The sequence below is a fragment of the Strongylocentrotus purpuratus genome, unplaced genomic scaffold (genome assembly GCF_000002235.5).
Source record: "Strongylocentrotus purpuratus isolate Spur 01 unplaced genomic scaffold, Spur_5.0 spur5_scaffold_7, whole genome shotgun sequence".
NCBI lineage: Eukaryota > Metazoa > Echinodermata > Echinoidea > Camarodonta > Strongylocentrotidae > Strongylocentrotus > Strongylocentrotus purpuratus.
Window position 1 is genome coordinate 27,978,304 of NW_022145613.1, and position 19,105 is coordinate 27,997,408.

The window sequence follows — 19,105 nt, forward strand, 5'->3', positions numbered from 1 at the left end:
GGTTAACATTTTAAAAGCATACAGGTCTTTATGCTTCAAGAACCAACCCTTGTTATGCTTTTAAGGAATTGAGGACTAAGAGCTTTCATTGATTTATGGAAATATGATTCTAGTTATTGTTTATCTTTACATTTAATGCTAAGTCTGTACCTGTTTTGTGTTAAGAGCAGATCAGGCTTGTGCTTTGAAGATCCACTGCAAATCACAAAACATTGCCATCTGCTCTTTTGTTTTTGTTTTTTATTTTAACAAATGTAAATATTTTGTTGCTGCTCATGATAATCATATAACTAAATAAACATAACATGTTTTTTCTCAAGCCTCTTGCTGCTGTAAACGCATTTCATACTTCTTCATGTCCAGCTTTATTTGCTTTTACTATCACAAATGCACTATTTGCACTTTCAAAAGTATGGAGTAATGTATTACAAAAAATGCTTTGCAATGGAATCCATTTTGTATGAAGGAACAGTGTGATACAAAAGAGTGAACATATTTTCACAATTTGAAGAAAAAATGTATCTGAAATGATACTTAAACTATCTCACTTCAAGTTGAACTGATTGTTTACCCCCCCCCCCCCAACAAAAGAAATAAAAATGCTAGAACAGTTTGAAATATTTACATAAAGAAATTGATACTATTGTTTGTAATTTATCCAGACTCAATTGATTTGTTTTGATTGTTTTGTTGATATATTAACATTTTTGTATAGACATATGAGTAGATTACTACAGGGAAGTTCAGCCCTTTTAAAGGTTACTTTGGACCAAGACACACCCTTCTTTAATGTAAATCTTTGCCCATAACTCTTTCCAACCTCTATTTATAGGGAAGTTTGAATGAAAGTTTGTGCTCTAGTGATGTACATGTATCTTCTTCCTGTATACATCCAGAATTAGCGATTATTGCTGGTTTTAATGTTGATTTTAAAGCCTTTGTAAGATGTCCAGAATGATTTTGGTGAAATTTTGTTTTTTCTCAGTGATGTTTTGTCTTCCGTTTGGTCATCACCATCATTGGTCTTACTCTGGTATGATTTCTGCTGCTGCTATGCAAGGCATTCACGTTATCTTGCTCCCTTTAGTTAGACTGAAAGTGAACCAATTGAGCTTGCTCCTTCTACTTGTAGTTAGCTTGAGAATGAACCAACTTTCCTATAGAGGGTGAGAGTTAAGTGTATATTAAGCAGAGCCTTCTTATACATGGTATTTGGCTTCTCACTCTCACAGTAAGGTATTATGATAAACTCAGTGGATCAAACAGTACACCATCCAATAACAGCCAAAAGGGCATTGAATGTGCATTAATAAAATGGGAACTTATGTCCTTTAAGCTTTCAGCATGCGATATCATTTGATTGGCCAAACTCTGTTACTGTAGGAAGTTCTATGTTTTGTTGAACCTGTGGAGTTTATAACCTGCCAGTATCCCCCTTTAGAATAATTAAATCATTTTTGTAATAAGTCCCAGAGCCTTCTTTTCACAGAGTTTGGCCAACCTAACTGTAGATACTTTTGTGTTGCCTCACTGGAACCAGATAGGCAACACAATGTATGTAAGGCTCTGGTGTAAAGCACAGGTCTCTTGTATCAAAGGTTCTAACTACTTTCTTTAGACCAATGCACTAATACAAATAGGAGGCCCCAGATGTGACACAAAATACACTTATATCAGGGCTCCACATTAACTTGTTACACATGGGGTCCTTAATTTTGAGTCTAGAGTGAAAATTGTTGGGGCCTTTAATCCTGCATGATTAATCCCATTGGTTCACTTTCAATTCTAGCATTTTTTCCCCCTACTTTAGTTGCCTTGTTTGCTTGATTTAGTTTGCCTATGATTTTGTTCTGCTGTTTCAAACCACCAAATTTATTGTCATTGGCCTATTTCTTTCTCAAACCAACCTGCCATAAATCAGAATAGCTTTTGGGTCCTCTTGCATATCAAAAGTTGTGATAAAATGCAGCTAAATGAATCACTGATACATGCAACTTAGATTTCCACCAATCAGGATCACGCATTTTGGAGGTGCATTTTTTGGTTAGTTGGGTTAAAGTGCAGCCTGTTATGCAAAAGTATGAAATATGAGATTTCCAACATTTTCCTTTGAAGTAGTAAGTGATTACAACATCTAGCTTGGGAACGGAATATGTATTTTAAAAGGGCTGGAAAAATGTGCTTCAGTGGCGATTTTCACTGAAAAGATTTTTATCTAATACCAAGAGACTGCATTTACACCTGTGTAGAAAGGCCATGTACATGTACAATTAGGACTTGTTGAGCATGTATCCAATAGTTGGTCTGTGTGCAAAGATTGGGCTTGACAAATTGATTAGCTCCCATTTATTTTGCCATTACTGTTTACTTGTTGAATACTATGTTGGGGGGATATCTTGGGCTGGGTTGTTTGTAGGAAAATAATTATGTACTTCCCCCATACTCCCTCCCACCCCCCCCCCCCACCCCCAAAAAAAGAAAAGAAGAAATAAACATCATAATCCAAGGGGCTGTGAATTGTCATGACTGATATTTTTGGAGTTCATTTGGGAATGAAAAGATATAGAGGATGATCAATGATTCTTCAGTTTAGTTTCATTGATTTGCAAGGGCATTATAAATTCTGAGTCAGAAATATTATGTTTAGTATTTTTTGTTCAATTTGTAGTCGGTGTCTCTTCGTTTAAGTAGGGGATTGTTTAAATGATTCTAGGGAAATAGGGAAGTGGAAAGAAAGATTTGTTGTTGTTGTCCTTTTATGTGTATATCTGACTGGATGGAAGAGAGAATGGCAGAAGGGGTTAAGACCATTTTAATTATTAATGACCTTTTGAAACTTAGAATTTTTGTTTTTCTTTGCATCCATGCCTGCATGTTGCATGTCTTGTTCCTTTCACCTTGATGATTGAAGTAGGACTGGATAAAAAAAAAATTTGTTCAAGTTTCCAAGTTACCAATAAATCACAGAATATTTATCAATGTGTAGTTTTCAATTTCCATGTGTAAATTTTAGGGAAAGAAGATTCACTTTAAAAGTGCTTTGCATTTCATCGATTTTTCTTCCCTTTCTGACCTTTGCATGAACTTAAAACACAAATCATGGATCTAGTAACTGCAGGAAATAGTAAGATTTGATAAATTAGAGTCACATTTAGTCTTCAATTTTAGGAATAGAGTTTAATTATTTGCCATCACATCAATATAGTATCATGAGTAGTACCCTGTATTCAAGGATTAAATTAGCTTGATTTTGATCCCCTCAGACCCCCCCCCCCCCGACAAACAAACAAAACAAAACACGCACACCAAAAAAACAAACTAACACTTTAAAGCCATTCAATTTATCTTATAGATAAAAATGATCCTTAATGTTTTGGATTTTTAATCAATAAAACTGAAATTTATTTGTGATAAGAGAGTCCCATGTACTCTTTAAGTCGTAGGAAGCAATAAGCCCTACTCTGACCATTTCTTGTTAATTACCCTGAAAAAATGAGAGGGGGAAATTCCCTTTCTTATGTCGCATGCAAATGTGCAGTGTATGTTTTGCATGTGATCTGTTTCTGTGGGTGTTCAGATTGTCTTGTTTAGGGAAGTGCATTGTGAATCTACATTCCCCTGAAACAGGAACCCACTTGTGTTTAGATGCATCTGATGACTATTTTCCTAGGAGAATTATTCTCTGAAATGTTTTTATTGAAGTAATGTAGTAAATTCTAAAGCTTTCAGTTACATACACTTGTCTATTTGATAAAATTGTTGTACTTGCGTTAATTGTAAGTTGTCGTTTTTTTTTTTTTTAACAGTGAAAATCAGAAAGGGCTTATTTTCCCTGTCCTATAGGAAGGTGCTAATATACAGTTGCCATCATTAAATCATTTATTTCATTCATGTAATTCATTAAAAATATTTATATATATATATTGATTTGGTTGGTAGGACTACAGTGTACCAACAATTTTGTGCCTGTTATGTTTTGATGCTGAGCTTTGATCGACCTAATTTCTAGTGATCTTGATTTCATTGACATTGCTGCCTTTTTATTGCTACTTAAAGCCATTACAGATGAAACATCTGGTGCCCCTATTCAATTCAGTATGTGGATTAAGCAAGCATTTTACTTTCACAAGCCAACTTTAATGCAAATTACTGATTTAGCATCCAGACGTCACATGGTCAATTTAAAAAAAAAGATTCAATTAATGCGTCACACTAAATATGGCTAATATAATTGTGCCCAACTTAAGATGACTGCGTATGAAAACCATAAGCCTGCCAATCAATGCTTCCAAAATAATTGGATTAAGACTGCTAGGGAGCTTTCTTAAATTTAGGGTAAGATACTTAGCCAGAAGCATCCAATGAATACTGAAGTTGGCTAAGTATTTTATCTAAGCTGAACACCGAGTAAAATACTCATATTTCTGACTTAGGTATTGAATTGAATATCGGCCCAGACTTGCTGTGACTATATCATGCTCTCGCAGAGTTTCTTTGCAAGCCCATTTCACTGGCAGAAATTATTCAAGCTTTGCATTCATGTGCCATTATGTTTTGTTTTTTTTCCTCAAAAAATTTCTTTTTGTGTTTGCCACGCGAAGGGAGCCATAGGAGGGGCAGGAGAGGTGAAGCGCTTATTTCAGTTCAATCTGCATGGTTTCATACCTGTTTTCTATGTCCATGTCTCGTGTATGATTTTGAATTGTTGAAATATCTTATGATTTCAGGCATGAAAGTTTATTGTTTTTTAGCATAGATACAGGTCTAACATCTTAGTTGGTCTTAAACAGAACTAGTTTATTGTACATCCCTTACCTTCCCACCTTTACTCACAAACAATTTGTATGCTAACTTCAGTTGATTAGTGTTTCACCAGTAAAGATATACCCCTTCCCCCGTTCCTACCTGTTATACATGTACATGTACATGTACCCTTTCATATGGTTTTAAACACACACCGTTCATGGATTATTTTTTCTCCTTTTTTTTCCATTCATGTTTTCCAAATTTTAAGTCAGCAGTTGGGTATTTTCCTTATTTTATTGTCATTCTAAGATTTATTTTGTTAAGATTTGTTCAAAGTAGTTATATCCGTACCCCCAGAGATACACACTGATGATGTAAGGGTCAGCGTTATTTAAAAAAATTTCATTCTGTTTAGTAATATTTTGTTCACATTTTCTTCTTTTTTGATTTTGGAAACTTGGTAATTCCTTTTTAGTGTGAAACATGCATGCTAGCAATCCTCTTAGTATTTTTTTCTGAGGGAATTAAATGGTACGTTGATGATTACATTGACGTGTATGTTATTTTAGGGGTAGTGTCGAGAATTTTTCGTTTGTAATTGTTAAAAAAATCATAGACCTTCAAGACCCTTGACATAGCCGAGTTAACCTCGATATGAACGTTTTTCTTCTTATATCTGAGTTTGCATGTATCTGTTTTTGGTAGTACTGAGCATAAGGGTTGTATGGGGATATTGATTTGGGTTAGTACTAGCATCTTTTTAAGAGCAAGGTTTATTAGTATTTGGCCTACATATGTATCACTTTTGTACGTGTATTTTCAATAACAGACTTTTGATAGATCAATACTTAAATGCCAAGAATACTGGGACTTCATATTCCTTTTCTCTGTTAACTTATTTAGACAGTCCATCTGGTTTATTTGTCTAGATGACTAAGATTTGAACTCTTCACTTGCTTTGGGTTCATGAGTATTGATAAAGCATTCTAGAATAGAATACAATTGATCCCATCCTTCTTCAATGAGAAAGTATAGTATATTTTATTGATTTAGAGCAACAATCATAACATAAACATTCAATCAGGGTTGGTTATAGGTATTGTAGATATCGTCTAAAATATGAACATACTTACCAACCACATGGCAAACATTTGCCTAATAATACTCGACCAAAGTATTACATTTCAGTCTATGTCATAGCATTTCCTTCTGTTCAAAGGAGTGGCAATGTAAGAAAATGACTTACGGCTATATGTATACAAATATTCACATCTGTCTAAGATACATGTACGAGAAGATGTACTCGGTAGTCAAGAAGAATACATGCATTTACATGTAGGCTCTCGTAAAATAAAGTCTCAGTGAACATACCAACATAAATAAACTACAAAATGTAGGAGCACTTTTAATACCCATAGTTTAGAGTAGATGTATGTCAGAAAATCAGGTTTAATGTTTGATAACATTGACCATGCATGCATCTTGACTTGATTTAAGTGCTTCAGTGTCATTGTTTTGTCAGTAACTGCTAGATGATGAGTTATGATATAAATGAATTTTTTATGCGTGAGGGCATTTTTTTTACCCTTCTATGTTGAAATCAATGCATGCTGCATCTTTTCCCCTCTCCCTTATTCCCATACCCTGAGGTACATGAGTTCCCACTCGGCCCTTTCCCCCTCCCCCTTATTCCCACACCCTGAGGTACATGAGTCCTCACTCGGCCCTTTCCCCCTCCCCCTTATTCCCACACCCTGAGGTACATGAGTCCCCACTCGGCCCTTTCCCCCTCCCCCTTATTCCCACACCCTGAGGTACATGAGTCCCCACTCAGCCCTTCCCCTCCCCCTTATTCCCGCACCCTGAGGTACATGAGTCCTCACTCGGCCCTTTCCCCCTCCCCCTTATTCCCACACCCTGAGGTACATGAGTCCTCACTCGGCCCTTTCCCCCTCCCCCTTATTCCCACACCCTGAGGTACATGAGTCCCCACTCGGCCCTTTCCCCCTCCCCTTATTCCCACACCCTGAGGTACATGAGTCCCCACTCAGCCCTTCCCCTCCCCCTTATTCCCGCACCCTGAGGTACATGAGTCCTCACTCGGCCCTTTCCCCCTCCCCCTTATTCCCACACCCTGAGGTACATGAGTCCTCACTCGGCCCTTTCCCCCTCCCCCTTATTCCCACACCCTGAGGTACATGAGTCCCCACTCGGCCCTTTCCCCCTCCCCCTTATTCCCACACCCTGAGGTACATGAGTCCTCACTCGGCCCTTTCCCCCTCCCCCTTATTCCCACACCCTGAGGTACATGAGTCCCCACTCGGCCCTTTCCCCCTCCCCCTTATTCCCACACCCTGAGGTACATGAGTCCCCACTCAGCCCTTCCCCTCCCCCTTATTCCCGCACCCTGAGGTACATGAGTCCTCACTCGGCCCTTTCCCCCTCCCCCTTATTCCCAAACCCTGAGGTACATGAGTCCTCACTCGGCCCTTTCTCCCTCCCCCTTATTCCCACACCCTGAGGTACATGAGTCCTCACTCGGCCCTTTCCCCCTCCCCCTTATTCCCACACCCTGAGGTACATGATTCCCCACTCGGCCCTTTCTCCCTCCCCCTTATTCCCACACCCTGAGGTACATGAGTCCTCACTCGGCCCTTTCTCCCTCCCCCTTATTCCCACACCCTGAGGTACATGAGTCCTCACTCGGCCCTTTCCCCTTATTCCCACACCCTGAGGTACACGAGTCCCCACTCGGCCCTTTCCCCCTCCCCCTTATTCCTACTCCCTGAGGTACATGAGTTCCCACTCGGCCCTTTCCCCCTCCCCCTTATTCCCACACCCTGAGGTACATGAGTTCCCACTCGGCCCTTTCCCCCTCCCCCTTATTCCCACACCCTGAGGTACATGAGTTCCCACTCGGCTCTTTCCCCCTCCCCCTTATTCCCACTCCCTGAGGTACATGAGTTCCCACTCGGCCCTTTCCCCCTCCCCCTTATTCCCACACCCTGAGGTATATGATTCCCCAGACGGCCCTTTCTCCCTCCCCCTTATTCCCACACCCTGGGGTATATGAGTCCCCACTCGGCCCTTTCTCCCTCCCCCTTATTCCCACACCCTGAGGTACATGAGTCCCCAATCAGCCCTTTCCCCCTCATCCTAAAATAGTTCAGTCTCACCCATTAACCCCCATCCCTCCATGAGTTTAATCTGAATATTCTTTAACATGTCATAATGATTATTTTGGTAACAGAATCCATGATTTGAGTCATGTAATAATTTGGTCTTATTCATTCATACTCATCCCAATATCATTGTTCTTTTCTCCCCTCCCCCTCTCTTTTCAATTACCTCTCCCATTTTTATCTTCTGTTCTTTTGTTATTTGTGGTGATTTGTTGTAACAATCTACATCATTCCTTTCCGTCTAACATGTATCTCAAATGCTACGCTGTTCCTCAAATCTCCAATCTCTTGTTCACTCCTACATTTTCTGCACTGAAAAAACTCTTTCATTAATGACTTTTATTTACATTTCATCTATCTTGGTACTGCCATTCATTTCCTAACATTGGATAAACCATCAATAAACATTACTCTATATTCCTATACCTTCCTTCATTCTTTTTTCATCCGTATCAATTAACCTTCCTTATCCATTTTAACTTCTTCCGTTCTTCTTTCTTCCTTTACCTCGTTTCTTTTCGATTATTTCCTTCTATCTTTGTATCCAATGTTCATTTACTATCTTAACTCTGTCCATGTTTTATGTTTGACATGTCATTTCTAAACCCCCTTTCAAAATATATCTATATCTATTTTCCCAAACTATACTATACCCCCATACCCATACCTTCTCCACCCCACCCCTACCCCACCCCACCCCTACCCCACTCCCCCCTACCCCACTCCCCCCTACCCCACCCCCCTCCCCATCTATTACCCTTCTCTCCCACTCCTTCCCCTTCACATATGTGTTCTTACCTTCATCTCCCCATTCATTTGTGGTCATTCATAAATGTATGTGTGTGTGCGTGTATAATACAGCGGCGAGTGTCAAGAAAAAAGCGCCCCCTCCCCCCGTGGATTTGGGCCACAAGAGAACTTCGTCCGACCCTCATGCTTTCAATAGCACACCCCCTAAGCCACCTGAAAGGATCACGTCCATACGCGACCAGGGTACGTCAACCAGATTATTTCACTCTCTACTTTTTATGCATGAGTATTCTGCACTCACGATTGTGCGTGTTGTCTTTTGGCATCTTGTGTTGTGATCATGAAAAAGTGCACGAGAAGAAAATTTGCAGAAGATTTGGAACCAGCATTAGCTGCTGAGCTAGGTAGCCTTTGAAAAGAGCCTTTCTACTTTGATAGAAAGGGCTACGGTACTCACAATGCATGGTCTGTGCTGATAGTAAGAAGCAAAGCTGTGAGTTCATTTGTATATTTTAACCAAAGTCTCTTTATTGATGAGCAAACTTGCTAACTGGGAGGTGGCAGAAAATGTCTGAATATAAGGGATGTATGAGATACTGTAAGACCTACTTCCAGAAACTTTCACGACCTGACACTGTCGGGAATCCTTCAGGATGACCATTTTCACATCAACACACTTATGTAAAATGCAAGAAGTTTAGTGTTGTGTCAATTGTGATTCAGATTTTACAGCATGAAACTTTAGCAAATCTGAACCACTCGCAAAGTGAGAACATTTCATGTGCGCGAACATTTCTGGTTTTATAGTAGGAAAGCTTACGCTCTGGAGTCTGCAAGCTCAGAACACCCTCGGTCTACCATTGGAGTACCTAAGCAGGGGGGTGTTTCACAAATATCCTAAGCTGAACTTATCCATGAGTTGGACTTAACAATTATGGAAAGCCATTAGCATCCTTGAAAATGTTTTGTAAAAGTTATTTTAAAAGGCATTAAATGTTGATTCAAATCATTCATGGGAGATTTCATGTTTTTCAAGTGGAATTTATGAAAAGTCGAAAAATACTTGATTTTTTTCTTTTGAATATATCTCATTGTAAGGCTACAAATGGCTCTCCATAATATTTAAGTCTAAATTTAATAGAGTTAAGTTTTACTCAGAATCTTTGTGAAACACCCCCCAGGCATTGTTAAAAGCTATCGCCGAGAGGGGGAGGGGAAGGGGGTATCAGGTCTGTTGCATAACTACTTGAGAGAGATAGTTAGGCCATCGGAAGTTGCTTCTGATTTATTAGTCGGTCATTTCATTAAGCTCCAAGTAGTTCCCTCACATAAAGATTGTACGTGTAGTGGGAGGGAGCTATTTGGAGCAACATGATTTACTGCAAAAGCATAGATGTGCATGTGTCACAACTATCGCTTTCAATACGCTATTGTCTCTTGGCTTGTGGGGAGTGGTTTGCTGTCCTAACAAAAACATGCATGATGTGTTTAGTGTTTAGTGTGTAGTGGAAGCAGTGTGTCTAAAATAGATTTGTTTGATTGTGACATCATTAATTTACTTTTTAAGGCTAAACAGATGCTCTTTTAAATGAAAAAGACGAAATGATAAAAAGAAAAAAAAAAAAAATGTAGCATAATAACAAATAAAAAAAATCCCATGCATTTGTTTTGACCTTTTAAAAAGATTTTGTATTTCTTTACATTTTGCTGTTGATTGCTCTTATTCATGTAGCATGTAGGTATGTTTCTGTAGAATCCTAAATGCTGCACGCAACATTCTGGCATGATCATAAAAGGAGTCATTATTCAATTTAGAATATCAGATCAATGTTTAGTATTAAAAAAGTGATGAAAGTAGTGTTTTCAATAAGTATATCAAATTATGTTTCTACCACAGGAAGGAAAAAATCGTAAAATTGTAAACATTGTATTGAATTAGAGGAATAGTTTTGAAGAAATGTCATACCTTTGTGAATTTCCATATAATCTTATTTCCCTTTTATCTTTTGGATTTATTTACAAACATATAATCTAAATTTTATTAGAGTACCTTTAATCAGGCTATTATTTCTTATGGATTGTTTTTGTAAATCATATCCTGTTTTGGATTGTGTGTGAGACCATTGGAAAGATTTTACAACACAAATTTAATCAAATTGAGTGCATGTGAAAAAGAATTTTAATTATATGCACATAGCTAATAAATTCATGCATGAGCTATTTTGAGAAACACAGATCAATTAGCATGCTGATCCAAAAGAAAAGAATTATAAAAAAAGATGTTTTGAAAAGTAACTTGATAATTCAAGTACATGTTAGAGTAGTGAGAGTAGAAAAAATGTGCTAGACAGGACTAGAACAGTATCATGTGATCTTGAACTTATATACATGTAGAGGCATATTATTTTTTGGGGTGTATTTATTCATATTTATGAGCATATGGGTTTGCATTTTAAAATTTTCAGCGCAAAGTTCATAAAATTAATTTAAAAGATGAATCATTAGCAAGACACTTTGACTATACCTCATTATTTGAATATTGTGATAAATGGAGATGTTGCTATATTAGTCATTTCACATTACAAATAGAGGCAGAAAAGCCTTAAATGAAAAATGAAAAGGATTTTGTGTTAACTAATGATAGACTAATAAATCTAATTATTCTCAATACTCCAGTATTAGATGATAATTTCCAAGGTTTAAGTTGTAAATTAAGTCATTTGAGTTTTAGCACTGAAATGCATTATGAGAACAATATTTTCACAAGATATCATATTACAGGGAAAAGGGGGGGGGGGGGGAGGGTTGGCTCATCTGAGTACATGTATTTTGAAATTACCTATCTTCAGGTATTAAGTTAAGTGGTTCAAAATTGTCGAGTTCTTTATAGCGAACTGTAAGTCTTTGTTTTGTTTGTTGAAAATTGCACATGATCAGTAATACTTCTTTTTGCAAATTCAAAGAGTTGACCCTAATTCATAGCATTTTGTTCTTGTAAGGTATTGTGTGGCTATTGTGTCTTATCATTGTGATGCATGGGGTATGTAGAATTAGAATTCTCCATAGCTGATGTGTGATTGTCGTGGGATATTGTATGTTGGGATTGATGTGATAAAGACTGAATTCACAAGTAAAGGTAATACAAAGTTTTGGAAAATTTCGAAAATGGGGGCGGATAGTGATTCTTTACAAATTTGATATATTTGGATGCCCCTGTGGATGTATTATAAGCACTAGAAAATTTAGCCCCTAAAACGCTTCTGGTTTCGAAATAAATTGAATATACAAATTTACCGGTGCTCCTGGTAAATTAAAAAAAAATTTAAATAGCGCCTACGGCTGTACAATGGTAGCTGCATCCATGAAAATCTCAGAATATGTAGTTGTGATATATAGTTTCCAAATGGAAATAGCTTATCGGTTGATATTAGTCATGAAACATTGTTTTATAGCTTAATTAATATCTTGACCTTGAGAGGGAGCTATACAACATAAAGAGTTTATTATTTACAATTTCATAACTTTAGACTCGATTTCAACTGCGACAACGATCACTTAATATTGTTGGATGGCATATGCTTCCAATATTTTCATTTCAACCAAATTCATGACCCCATACCAAAACTTTGTATTACCTTTAAGGGTAAGTTGTGACATGCTAGCTTGTGTGGAGAATCATCATTAGGAATGTCTTTTAGTCTATCAAACCTGCATAAAATATATATCTTGATTTTGCATATTGCATTTTAATGTGCTTCCAAAGTGCTTTGAAAATGATTAAGTAAGCTCACCAATTATTACATGAGCAAACCTGCCAGGTACTCAATTAAGACCCGGATCTTGAGTGGCAAAAGTAGATGTTATGTTTTTGATTTGATTTGATTTGATCTTCTTCTGCATTCATGTAAGTACACAGTTTTTCGATAACAATAATAATATAAAGTACAATAAGTATTTTTCTGACATTGAATCATAAAAGAGCGAATATATATATATATATATGAAAATTGTTATTTTCAAAAACGAAATGATAGACTGTCATAAATAGTAAATTTCCTCAAACATAAAATTGTTTGCGGAAGAAGGACTGTCATTTTAAGCAGATTGCTTGATAATACGACAGCCCCAGTTTGGTTTCCTTCTAGGTAAGCCTCCTCATGTAAAATATTAGAACAGGGATTAGAATTGATGGATTTGGGTTGCAATTAGATTTAAGATTAGGTTTAGGTTAGGTCGATAGTTAGGGTTAGGTAGTATGTTTTGTGGGGTTCGTGGTTGAATTGTTAAATTTAAAAAGTGCTTGGAATTTGGCCAAAGACCAAAAGTTGATGGAGCATAGTAGTGTTGCGCAATAATAGGAAAGATGTGCTCCAGACTATATTGAATATACAGCTTGAATTGAGGGTTCATTTAAATAACGATAAGTAATTAAAGTCATAACTATTAACCATTAATGACTAGAATTACTGATTGCGCAACACTACTATGCTCCAGCAACATTTGGTCCTTGGCTAAATTCCAAGTACTTTTCAAATTTAACAATTCAACCACAAATTGTTATATAAAATGCTGTAAATGGTTAATTGTTATCTATGGGTAAAGTGTGCTCCCAGCTATATTCAATATTATCGGTAAACTTACATTAAGGGTTATTTAACCTAACTTCTACCATGTCCTTTCCATGGGTGTATTCCACATATTCATTTACGACTGTATCTTGATAAACTGCTTTACTACAGTGCATTGAAATTAGCTCTGAGATTTGGCTATGAAATTGCTTGCTTGGTTGGTCAGTTTTTACCTGACGGCTAGAAAAGCATGTGTATGCTTTTAAGTAAGCCACCAGGGAACCAATGGCTTTATTCCTCACCATGGGATCTTGTAATGAGGATCAATGCCTTACCAGAGGGCACAAGCGCATCACCTTGGTTTTGAAACTTTGAACCTCCCGGTTACGAGACCCCTGCCCTAGCACTGAGCCATCGTGCCTCTTATCATCTGTCTCTGGGCCAACATTTCATCTCATCTGTCATATTATTTTCATTTTTTATGATCTACGTTTATAGCATTCCATCTTTATGTACGTACACTGTACCCTACCATGCCAATTTTAGCGGAAGTACTCATGGTACTTCACCCTCCAAAATATTGCTAATATTTTGCAAATTTCATGACTGTGTACCATCTTCACTAATTCTCTGCATCAAGTAAAACATTTCTAATCCTTTTAAAACTTTCCCCTATAACAATGTATCCATTGTCCAATAACCATCAGTGCTAGGTTTTTGCAGATTTAGTTAACATTTGCAGCAGCAAAATACTTTATTGCACTCACTATAACACCATAGCTATTAAAATGATTCTTGAATTTAGATGTCAATTAATCTTAAATGTCTCTGGTAAATCATGCATTGCCATGTCACTGTTTGTTCTATTGTACATCTTGTATGATCCTCTGTAGATTTCTTGCAACGTTGGTCTTCTTGGATAGATCCATCAGGTTTGATTGTACTCTTTGCTTATCTTGCAGTCAATCTCATGAACTTGTGCTCTCTTTATCATTCATACTGTATGAATAATGGCAATGCCTGCCTAATGCTGCATACTAATGTATTTATAATAAATTGATTACATTCCTGTCATCAGTGCTCGGAGTACGCATAAAGTTTGTTCCTGTGATCTGGCATTGCTCCGTCGACAATTGCTCTCGGCTTTATTTTTATTATCAAAAGTAAAGGATCAGGGTTGGGGTTGCAACTTCTCTTTAGGTTAAGTATACTAGAGTTAATATTAAGGTTAAGATTGGGGGTAAGATATAGAATTTTGTCTACGGTTGAAGTTAGGCATTCAGTTTGTGTAGGAAATTACCATGGAGCGATTGTCACAGGAGCATATGTCCTACAACCATTTGATCCATCTCCATTCTCCGTTCTTCATGGAGCTATCTTCTTATCCAGAGCACAGGCAGATTTATTTCATGTTTTTACTCAGGAGTCGGTGATAATTTTTCCAGTATAAGACATTCAGGAATTTGGGTTTCTTTCACAGTCAAAACTATCTATCCAAATACATTATTAGCTCATGAGGAAGAAAGTATTTGTTGTAGAAATTAAAAATTAAACTAGGCTTGAAATATTGACCATTTCAAAATTCAACTCTTAAGTACTAGCCCATCTTAACCAGAGGTTTCTGTTACAATCAATGTCAGCTGTCCAAGCACGAGATAATAAGGCCAAAATTGTCATTTACAATCAGACCCCTCATTTGAAGAATTAGCAAATCAGGAACAAAGATTTTGTTAGAATAAGTTTCAGCTTTCAAAGTATTTTGTATTACTGGTAGCCAATCTGGAACAAGGGTTTCTGTTACAAACACAGCAATCCAAGTACTTTGTATTAGCCAGTCAGGGACAAAGGTTTCTGTTGCAATCAAACACGACTACCCAATCAGGAGCAAGGGTTTTTGTTGCAATCAAACACAGCTATCCCAGTACTTTGTATTAGCCAATCAGAAATAAAAGTTTATGTTACAATCAGAAATAGCTACCCAACCAGGAACTGAGGTTTCTGTTGCAATCAAACACGGCTACCCAATCAGGAGCAAGGGTTTTTGTTGCAATCAAAAACAGCTATCCCAGTACTTTGTATTAGCCAATCAGAATCAAAAGATTGGCTAACAATCAGACACAGCTGTCCTATCAGTGAGGAACAAAGCTTTAGGTAACTTGTACATCCAAACACAGCTCTCCAAGTCCACTATATTGACCATCAGGAACAATGATTGATGTTAATTTTCAAACATAGCTTTCAAAGTTCACTGTATAAGTTTTTTAGGAGTAAAGGTTTCTGTTACAATTAACCACGCGTATCCAATTTCTCTTTATTAACCAATCAGGAACCGAGATTTTTGTTACAATCAAACACAGCTGTCAATATCCACTGCATTAGTCAATAAGCAGCAAATATTCTGTTGCATTCAAACTCAGCTGTCCAAACATTGGTCAATCAAGATTAAGTATACTTGTGCAAGCACTTTGCTTAAGGTTTTACCATGATGGTAAAGTTATTTGTCACTGTGAGTTTAGATGATTTCAAATCGTCTAATCAGTAGGATTCAGGTACATGTACAAAATGAATTCACCTCTGATAATTTTGTGTTTTCATGCTAAATTTAATTTATTTCTTTTCCCAATCATGGCTCTGTCTTTACCCGCAATGTTATGCAGTACTACTACATAGTATGTTTTAATGAGTAATCAAGTATAAAGCAATATTTTGCATGTATATTATTTTCCAACTTTTTTTTCTTTCGTTTCACATAATGTTTTCTCATTTTTCTTTTTCTTCAAATGAAATGGTTGAATGTATTGATACATGTATGTATGGCTTGTTAAAGATTCATTCAATGATTCAAATGTACTAACTACCCTTTTTATGAACTGTTTCCTTTTTTCATCAGTATTTTTTCTCTCCATCAGTAACACAGCATAATATGTTAAGATTACCTGGTAGGGTCTTTGTTAGAAATCAATATCACTATGTTTATTACTGTATATTGAAGACATCTTGCATTTTTAGCATTTGATATCACAGGTTCATTGACCATTTTAGTACTTAGGCCTACTAATGATCATTAAATGTAAGCAATCATTTTTACCTTTTTGTTTGTTTTTGCATATATTTATTTGCCTCTTTCTAGCAACCTTAGGTACTGAAGTACCAGAAGCAGGTAGAAATACGATTCATTCTTTTGCTTTATTATTTAGGAAAAACAAGTATTGTAACCATCGTGGCATATATTCATTTAAGTATCTGCATTTATTTTCTTCTTTCAAAATATTTCTTGGATTTGTTTGGTACTGGTGAGCAATTAAAAACATTGGTGCTTTCTCTATCATATTAAAAATCAATCTTTGAAGGCTGTGGTGAAATAACCAATCTATATATGCATTATCGGTATTAAGATAAATTTGAACCAATATTTAGTGAAATGTCTGAAGAAAAAAATATATTAGCTTTACATGTACATGTACATTGAGATATTTATCCATTTGCTTTTTTTTTCAAATCTACCCGAGAATAATAGTATAATTTAGAAGAAAGAAAAAAAGCTTTTCATGTACAGTTATAGGTGATCATTTCACTGAAACTTGTGTTTTTCAAGCAATATAATGCATTATTTAGCATCTTCTATTCTTTATTTAGATCTGTAGTGGGATATTTTGAATAGTACATGCGCCTTTGAGTATCTGCTTTATTAAAGCCAACTATGAGCTTACTTCATATGATTACTGGGATGTTTATATGATACAAAATTTACATTTTTATTTTCCTTCGTATTAAGGATATCTGCTAAAATAGTGCATACTTAAATTCTTATATTCATTAGCTGAGCTGGATAGTTGCAATATTTAAAATACATGTACTGGATACTGCAAACTTTTTAAAATTTGTTTCATGCTTATTGAATCAAAGAATTATGGAGTAGCATCTGTAACAATTTGGATATTTTTTAATGCAAGATATGCTGTTGATATCACCTGTAGGTAGAGCTGTTGGTCTTTATTAACATTTCACAACAATTTTTGTTTTGCTCTATGTAGATTGAACAATGTACAATTTCCAAAGTATCTACTTTTCATTGAGCTCATGATTTAAAAAAGAATGACAAACGAATGTTTTTAAGTCTTGCATTGGTTCTGTTCCTGTAGCAGTGATTACCGGTATATATTTAAAAAAAGTTATTTATATATTTTAATTTTTATATTTGCTAAGTTAAGAAATCTTATCATTCATAAAGCAATACATCAGTTAGTAGAGCTCTGTCTGATTCAAAAAAACAAAAGAAATATTTTTTTTTCTTTTTTCAATACAGCCCATGAATATTCATATCACCTAGTACATGAACTTGGTTTTTTATATTTTTTGTTTTCATAAATTTTAAGTTATCATATTGTTATTGGGGTCATGCTTTGGGTAAAAGGTATCATCCAGGAGTTAAACATTGAATATATATATTACTATTTCCATATTTACTGGAACATGATCACAAAGACCTTCAAGAAATCAACTCAAGGCGGTTTTAAAGCCCTATTGTATGTCCCATAGAAATCTCATTAATCTTGCATAAAATATCTTTGCAATGTATGCCCAGTTCAAATGATGATGGACAAGGTTCTTGAAATTTCCTTCGGTTGATATTTTGAAAGTCTTAGAGATTGTGTTATTGCGACAACAATGCAGGCAAAGAAGAGAGTTTTGTGGGTTTGTGAAAATATTTTCCTTCTTGAGATGCATTTCTTGTTATTGTAGCTGTAAACTTAAGTTAACTAACACAAATTTTCCTGTTGATATGATAAGAAGTTATCATGCAGCTTTGTTATTACGGTACCTTGTAGTGCTCTCTGTGCCATTCCAGTTACACTAATATTTTTTCCCAAAAATAAAACCAATATTGAAATAAAACAAAATTAATTTTTTTGGATGCAAGTAGTTCATATGATTATGAGCAGATAATTGCTATTACATGTTGTTTCTGAAATGGGCTAAATGGGATAGTTAATTATTCATGGGTAAACCTTAAAATTGGTTCTTTAATTATTGCTGTTTTCATTAAGTATGATAATGAGATAGTATTAATCAAATCACATGATATGATTTTATTGATGTAAATATTGTGTGGATAGCATATCATATCCATGGCCAGTCAGCCTTAACATTAGGAAAACAAAACACAATACCTGACAAATAGTATATAAAGTAAGTGACATCACTAAATTGAAAAAAGGAAAGACAAACAGAGTGATTTGCTTTTGTTGTTGGTAGTAGGAAGTCCTCCTTGTATGCATTTAAATGAGAGAGAAGTAAGATGCTGATATCTATGCCTTGAAGACATACAAATGCTGCAACTTGTATTTTTGTTTGTAGTTCTGCCAGTGGGTTTTAGAAGACATCATAAGATGTAAAATTTTGCTTGTCAGCAACTTAATGGTGTTGCAGTAGGAGTTCTGCATTTTGCATTTAGATTAAAAAATTATCATTGCTGATGTTCATGCTTTTACAATGAAATTCTGCAAACTTTGCAAACTTGTTTGTTGTTTTCATATAAACTATTGGGTTCATGCCTATATGATTGATGAAGATTAAAAACATTTGAAGAGGGAATTTTGGGGTCTCGCCCCTGCGTTTTGATGGACAGACTGTGCCCAAAAGAAAGCAAAAATGTCCATTGTCCCAGTTTCTCATTGGCCAGTCTAAGTGACTGAAGTGATCATCTAATAGCAGTAGATGGTTGAATATTATATGAATCTTAAGCTTTGCTTTATTTTGAAATAAAGTAGTATTATAAAGGGAAGAGGCTTGTTTGAAAATGTGAAAAGAATCTTGTTTCTTAATTCATGGTAAGTGAATTGTAGCTACTCTCTTGCA

General features: G+C 36.0%; 1 protein-coding gene across 12 annotated transcripts in view; it reads left to right on the forward strand.

The window, feature by feature from the left end:
* LOC577726 (arf-GAP with SH3 domain, ANK repeat and PH domain-containing protein 2) overlaps positions 1-19,105 on the forward strand; it is a 76,253-nt gene that overhangs the window by 47,005 nt on the left and 10,143 nt on the right. For 2 of the 12 annotated variants that reach the window (XM_011683262.2, XM_030974261.1), the window contains exons 17-20: positions 986-1,033; positions 4,602-4,625; positions 8,790-8,921; positions 16,377-16,406. The exons of 2 other annotated variants lie outside the window; for them this stretch is intronic. In XM_011683262.2, coding sequence (XP_011681564.1) covers positions 986-1,033; positions 4,602-4,625; positions 8,790-8,921; positions 16,377-16,406 — 234 coding nt within the window. Of the gene's footprint in view, positions 1-985; positions 1,034-4,601; positions 4,626-8,789; positions 8,922-14,139; positions 14,179-16,376; positions 16,407-19,105 lie in introns of all 12 variants that reach the window. 8 more of the 12 variants (XM_011683263.2, XM_030974262.1, XM_011683265.2 and 5 more) reach the window with 7 other exon arrangements.